The sequence below is a fragment of the Solanum verrucosum genome, unplaced genomic scaffold (assembly GCF_900185275.1).
Source record: "Solanum verrucosum unplaced genomic scaffold, falcon-dt-bn FXZP01000009.1, whole genome shotgun sequence".
NCBI lineage: Eukaryota > Viridiplantae > Streptophyta > Magnoliopsida > Solanales > Solanaceae > Solanum > Solanum verrucosum.
In genome coordinates this window covers 4,948,565-4,956,048 of record NW_026020231.1, presented here as the reverse complement: position 1 = coordinate 4,956,048, position 7,484 = coordinate 4,948,565, and the positions used below count along the sequence as shown (strand labels likewise).

At 30.9% G+C, this 7,484-nt stretch overlaps 2 protein-coding genes across 2 annotated transcripts; both read right to left on the bottom strand.

The window, feature by feature from the left end:
* Window positions 1-203: 203 nt before the first annotated feature.
* Window positions 204-836, bottom strand: LOC125832612 (uncharacterized). The gene has a single exon (XM_049511805.1). It carries the CDS (start codon window positions 695-697, stop codon window positions 422-424), a length of 276 nt encoding a protein of 91 aa, XP_049367762.1. The 5' UTR covers window positions 698-836; the 3' UTR covers window positions 204-421.
* Window positions 837-5,065: 4,229 nt separating this feature from the next.
* On the bottom strand, window positions 5,066-5,676 carry LOC125832611 (uncharacterized). The gene has a single exon (XM_049511804.1). It carries the CDS (start codon window positions 5,554-5,556, stop codon window positions 5,242-5,244), a length of 315 nt encoding a protein of 104 aa, XP_049367761.1. The 5' UTR covers window positions 5,557-5,676; the 3' UTR covers window positions 5,066-5,241.
* Between the last annotated feature and the right edge of the window lie 1,808 nt (window positions 5,677-7,484).

The window sequence follows — 7,484 nt, the reverse complement described above, 5'->3', positions numbered from 1 at the left end:
TATACAAATGAAATTGCTAAACATTACTTGACAGAAAATTGCTAAATAACCAAGTAGAGTGACAAGAATGGATTAAATTAAATAAAAATTTTGAAGTATAAATCTGGTTACACTTATGAATTAAAAAATAAAATTAGAGCATAATATCCCAATCTGTTCGTTTGACGGTAATTATATTTTTATTTATTTATTATTATATAAGTAAAATACTAAAGAAAATTTATTGATGCAAATTTAAACATGTTGGACATTTTTGTTACAAAGTTGAAAACCTAACAAAATAGTAGCCGCTATAATTCTCCAAAAAAGCGATTGCAAATTCGTTGTCAGTTATAAAGAAAAGAGCAAGTACTTAACCTGTACAGAGTACAAAACGGACCGTCACCGTCTAAAATTCGGTCACTTAGGAGCTTCGTCGGCGTTAATCTCCGCTTTCCGGCAGAGTATTCAGATCCAAATCAACTCTCTTATGGCTACCTTCTACTTCAACGATCTGAGCATTTTTCTGAAGATATTTCACTGCCACGTTCATCCTCCGTAAGATCGCGAAGAATTCGTTAACCTCCGCCTCCGATGGCGGCGGCGGCTTCGATACTGCGGTGTTCTCCTTCACAGAACTTTCTCTCTCATGCCTGCTCCGATCGACGCCGTTAGCGCCGCCGTTGTCTGTTCTCTTCCGCTTCTTGTGCCGGTCCATCAGTGTAGCCTCGCCGTTGTCGTTAATCTTAATTTTATTCTCTCCTCTCTAGAATAGTCTATGAAGTCTATTCTCCATGGATGGTTGTTGATTAATTATTAATGCATTCCACCGATTCACAAATTTGCTGATGTCAGGAATATGATCTCATGGCATTATCATTTTGATGCTTCAACAATGCGCAACTTGTAAAGTTCACCCACGCACTTCCTTCTGCGCGTCACACAACACCTCCTTTTTGGTAAATTAACTTGGAGAGAATGACAAAATTAGTCCCTTGTGTTTTGATATTGGATCAAAATAGTATGCTTTTAAAGTTTATCAAATGTGAACACTTTTTTATTTTCGTCAAATATTTAGCAAATTGTAATATATCTATATAATAACTATATACACGGATATGCGGAGTGACGGTCAATGCGAAGTTTGGTGATAGTAACAAATACTTTAAATGTCAAAAAAGAGCAAAGGTTTCATGTGAGCGACAATTGCACATATTAGTTGAAAATAAAAATCGAGGGAATCCCTACAAAAAATGTATTTTGTTCATACTCCAAAAGAAAATCAGGAAGTCCGAAGACATCAATGAGAGCTTAGTATGTCTTTTATGTTTAGTATCTTGTCCACTTTGAAAATGGCTCAATTTAGAGGTAAGATTCAACGATTGGAAGAGCAACACATGTTGTGTTGTGTCTAGTATGCCCCCGCACATCGTGTTGGGTTCAAAGTTTGTGTTAGAAGTGATGCATGCACACGTTGTCTGGTTGTCGACCCGTAGTAAGGTTCTTTGTCCCAAAGAACGTGTGTCATTGGCTAAGTATATATATGTATATAGTGGGGACTTTACTTATTATTTTTTAAGAAGTATGTCAAATCAAATATCGACATTTAACGATTAATCGATGGAGTATTTTGTACCTATAATTAAAAAATTATCAAAATACATGTTCAATTGTTTATATTTCTACTCGATTGAACTTTATGCTCCTTTAATTCGGGCTTGTTTTATTATTTTTCAATGGTCGCACTTCTTTTTATTTTTTTATTTTTCTTCAATATTAACAAATGACCGATATTCTCGGGAATAAAATAAAGACAAAGACTCGATGAGTCAACATATTTTATTCAAATAGAAAACATGGTACATCCACGTTATTATTATTATGATTATATTATTCCATTAAAGAAATTAAAGCACCCATCCCACTACGTCTCTTTAATCAACACTTACTGATACATACTTTAAATATTTTTTTTTGAATAAATAATTGACGACTTAAAACGATCGATGTTATAATCAAGGTAAAGTGATAAGAAATTGAGAAGACATTTTGCTGTGTGGAAATTATGCTTCTACACCAAATGAAGTTACTGATTTGAAAATTTGACTTTTGAGGACAAAAATGTTGGGCTAAGCCAAATTTTAGAATCGTTTGATTGGTGGGATAAGAATAATAATTTCGAGAAATTTCATGAGATTATTTTATCTTATCATTTTAGTGTCCAACTCAGTTGACAATTCTTTTTTTTTAGGGACAAGGGGACTATATACCCCAATTATGCGATTTAGATCTGATATACATCCCCGATATATAGGTGAATCACATATGACCTTATCGTTACATAAATGATCCAGATATAAATCGCAAAGTTGGGGATAAGACGGCTGGTTGAAATCAGTTTTAGATCTTCACAATATAAGCCTCATGGTCATGGGCCTAAAGAAACTTCACAAGGCCAAGGCCTTTTACTTCACTCCATAACTGTAAAAAGGAAATGAAGCCCCAGTATTATATCTATATGGAAAAATTACCGAACAGTGGGAAATTAAAAGGGAAAATTAGCAATTAAGTCATAATACCTAATATAATTAGTCAAAATAACAACACTTTAAAATATTTATTTAAAATGGCAGAATGACAATATTTTTATAAAATAATATGTATTCAGATTTTAATATTTTAAATTAATTTAATTTATAGAAAGAGTCCTATATTGAAACAAATTATATACCAATAACCGTTTAAAGTGGAAAAAAAAATTAAACCAATACCATTAACCTTTTTTCATCACCATTCACGTTTCTTCCCCAACTTTCACGTTTCTTTTCCACCTTTCACGTTTCAAGTTTATCTTTCTTCAAGGTGCTAAATTGTTGTTCATCAAGAAATTTTCTTTATTGTTAAACGAAATCTCTTTATTAATTCAAGCAAATTTCTTTATATTTCGCATTGTACATATTACGAATTTTCCGTTAATTTTTTCGATTTTTATGCAAGTTTGTTTACATATTCATGTAAAATTTATATATTTTAGATTTTTAGTAGATTAAACCATTTTTTTTTGAGAAAATAGCAGCGATTTTGAAGATTTTTTTTTTGAGAAAATCGCTTCTAAGGCAGCGATCTTAGCAGCGATTTTTATTTTTTTAATGTATGACAACTTTTGTAAGAAGAAAATCGCTCCTGAAAATCGTACGACAACAACAAAATTTAATATTCTTTTATTATTATTTATGATATATAATTCAATTTTCCTCGTGCTTCAACAATTTTATTGAGTATACTGTTTGTCTTGTTTATCATTTTTATATTATTAATAATTAACAATACGCATGAAAATAATAGCACTAGGCATGAAAAACGCTGCCCCTGCAGCGATGTGTAAGGAAAAAAAAAATTCTGATTTAAAATCGCTGCTGTGGCAGCGATTTTTAATTAATTTTTTTTTCTTTTTTTACAAAATTGCTGCTATTTTAATTTAGTCGGAGGGAAATCGCTTCATCAGAAGCGATTTTGCCCTTTTGGTTTTAAAAAAATTTGATGTGCCCTTTTGAAATTTTTGACAATTTTTTTTACCCTTTTGACTCCAGACTCCTTAAAATTAGACTCATATTGTGTCAATGTGACAATGTGTTGACTTAAAATGGTGAAAAATTCAATATAGTTTAACTAAATTGCTTTAAAAAATGCAACTTCACAAGTAATTACATATATTTAGTTAGAAAGTAAATTGGAATAAACATACCTTAATATATGCATGTCAGTTCAAATATGTTCTTATTAGTCACCGGTTAAATTTTGTGTAAAATAAGGACAATTTTGACTCAATCAAATAATGAGTTAAATAATTATTAAAGAAGAATAAAAATTAATAAAATAAAATTTCGTTTAGAGCTTTTGACATAGAATATCCTTAAATTATACCCCAAACTTAAACTACATTCTTAAATTATCCTTCTTAACAAAAAAAATCCTCCAAATATTTAAAACTTAACAACTTTTATCCCTCTATAAAAATTTGTCAAAATTAGTGAATTCACACAAAAACATATGCAATTCATACTATACTCAAAAAAAATTCTATAATTTATTACATGTTGGAAAAAGCTTTCAAAAATAATTTTTTTATTTTTTGAAACCCTTGGTTGTTGTTAAAAAAAATAATGTTAGAATGGTGTGAGTCTACGAGGAGACATGATCTGCTCTTCCCCTTTACCAACTGAGTGGAGTTGGAGTTTAATTTCATACCATCTTCACTTTGCAAAGTCAAAATGTCATTAGATCAATAATTTTCTGGGACAAATTGATAGTTGAGGTGATCAAGATTTAGCTGATTTTGATCTCTAGTAAACGGGTTTCGTTTTTCATTATTAGAAGTAAAAATCTTCGATCGACACCACTTTTTACAGATTCAGCGAGAAGAAAACATTTCAACTGATAATTCTTTGATATTAAATCAAATGAAAAGTAAATAAAAACAAAATTGCTAATTAAAAGGAAGACAATATAAAACTTTATTGCTAAAAAAATTCACAATATTATTTTAGAAGAATGAACATAAAAGGTTTATTGGGGTGATTTAAGGAGTTTTGTTGAGAGTAGTGTGAATCGTACATGTTTTTGTGAAGAATTTGTTAATTTTTGACAAATTTGAACAAAATGATGAAATTTATCAAATTTTAAATAATTAAAGGATGTTTTCTGTTAAAAATAATAATTTAAGAATGTAATTTAAATCAGGTATAATTTATGCATGTTTTGGGCCAAAAGCTCTTCTGTTTACTTAAATTATATTTTAAACCCCTTTTCATAATATATATATATATATATATAAACTATTGAATTCCACATGAAAAGAACTCAATTTGTAACTTCCACGGTTGGTTTTTATTGTAGAACTCAATTTCTGATCATATTACTTTGTCATGCGGTTCGGTTCGAGAGTAAAAAAATTTATTTTTGATTTTAAATTTAGACATGAAAGTTTATATATCTAAAAATTATACACTTATAAATTATAATAACATATTCCAAAGAAATCAAATGGTATGAAAAGATTATGCATGCGCTGCAAGCATGAAACATGTAATGATAAAATAAATTAAATTTATTAAAGAAAATCACAAAGAGCAAACCGTTTACCGGAGAAATATATATAAAAAAAAGGCTTTAATTAATTAATCTGTGCAGCAGATCAATCTTAAGAATCTACGATAATTAAGGGTGCATTTATGTAATTAACCTATGCTTAAACTGCGTTAATTAGTCTCCGCCGTCCGGCAGAGTGTTGAGGTCCAAATCACTTTTTCTCACGATTCCCCGTTCTCTCTTCTGTCCAACTGCGACACCGTTAGCACCGTCCGGCGATGCGTTAACGTTTTCCGGCCGAATCTGAGCATTTCTCTGGAGATATTTCACCGCCACATGCATCCTCCGTAAGATCGCGAAGAACTCGTCAACCTCCGCCTCTGACGGCGACTCCTCCTCTTTCACAGTAGCTTCTACCTCATCCTTACTCCGATCTCCGGCGCCGATTGCTGTTCTCTTCCTCTTCTTTTCTCCGTCCATAAGTAGCATTCAAGCCGGCTAACTGATTAATTGTCAATACTGCTGCTAGTGCAATTACTTCTCTTTATTCTCTCATTAATATAATATAATGTGTATTCGATCTGTTATGTCAATGCTTTCTGTGTGTATTTTTTCTCCCTGGCTGGTTGCTGCCTACTGCCTACTGCCTACTGCCTACTGCTGAATGAGAATATAAATGCGTCCGTCCGTCCCTCCATTCACAAATTTCATGACGTCAGGTACATGAGGTCATCTTCGGATTCGTATCATTTTGATTTTTTCCACAATGCGCAACGTGTAATGCTAGCCCACGCGCATTACATTTCGTCTAACCCATTTGGATTAATTTAGAAAAAATAGTTTATAAAAAGTAGGGAAAACTGTTTTTAATTTTTAACTTATTTTTTAACTTGTCAAACATTTCCTAACTTATTTGAAGTCATTTTTTACTTATTTTAAGTTATTTTTATATATTGCCAAAAACTTTTAGAAATAAAAAACTAACTTAAAAAATAGGTTTGATCAACTTTTAAGTCCATCTAAATACCCTCTTAGTTTGAGAAGTAAAATACTTTTTACTAAAGTGATTTCGTATTTAGGACTTGAAACTTGAGATAAAATACCTATCACTATCTGCAATTTTTTTTTATGGTTCCACACACTTTCTCAAACTTTACTTTTGGTTGTTTGGCCTCGATTTCAATTTATTTGATATAAAGTTTAGAAAATAAATATGTAATACTTTTAATTATGGTAGTTGTATTAAAATATCATTTAATTTTGTGATTTTAATATGTCACGTGAAAGTTAAAAAATTATCAAATAAAAAGTAGTTATTTTTTAATAGACTACAAATAAAAGTAAGAGATTCTTTGAGATAGATGGAGTATACGTTTTTCACATTAATAACGAAAAGCGTCATAATTGTCTTTAAAATTTTAAACTTTAACAAAACATGGTCGTTATATTTTTAGAAATCTTTTGGTGTGAGATATAAGATATAATAATTATGTTATAAAATATAAAATTATTTTATCCACTTTTAATTGTCATAGTGAGAAAATAAGTTATCTCATATATAAAGTTTCATCCAAAATTAATTATTTTGAGATAATTTATTTCCAACTAAACGAGTCCTTCAATTAATAAAGCACAAAAAATTTATATACACCACATATGTATGGTGGCTTTTTATAGTGCTTGAGTGATTGGCGGAACGACCCAACAAGCATGTCGGCAATTGAAGTTTACGCCCCCTTTATTTGGAGTAGTTCCCATTCTCCGCAATTGAACACACTCTTGTAAAAAAAAAAAAAAAAAATTCCTATGCACGATGTTTCCTTGAAAAGGTTAAACGAAGAAGACTCCATGGAGTCAACATATTTAAATAGAAAAAATCGAACAAGTCACGTTAGTCGAATAATTATTTTTTGAGAAAAATTACGCGGTTAAGTAAATTTATACTACTTAATTACTTATCATACTTATAGTTTGCTATAATTATCACTCGCGACTAACATTATTCATTAATTACATTGGCTGACTTTGAGTTTGTATAATTAGTCACGTTTGTATATGTATAATTCGCCAGAATATACAAATACATATGTATAATATACATTTATCTAACCGATATACATATACAATTCACCTCTCTCCCACTCTCTGCCCTCTCTTGCTCGTCTCTCTCCTCCCTCTCCCAATCTCGCTTGTCATATATACAAATGCATATGCATAATATACAATTATCTAACCGATATACATATACAATTCACCTCTCTCATACTCTCTGCACTCTCTCGCTCGCCTCTCTTCTTCCTCTCCCAATATCGCTCGCCTCTCTCCTCCCTCTCCCAATCTCCTCTCTCCTCCCTCTCCCAATCTCGGTTGTCATATATACAAATGCATATGTATAAAATTATCTAACCGATATACAT

Bases quoted from the DNA above. Each gene is read 5' to 3' on its own strand.
- LOC125832611 (XM_049511804.1), bottom strand. From the start codon at position 5,556: ATGCTACTTATGGACGGAGAAAAGAAGAGGAAGAGAACAGCAATCGGC.
- LOC125832612 (XM_049511805.1), bottom strand. From the start codon at position 697: ATGGACCGGCACAAGAAGCGGAAGAGAACAGACAACGGCGGCGCTAAC.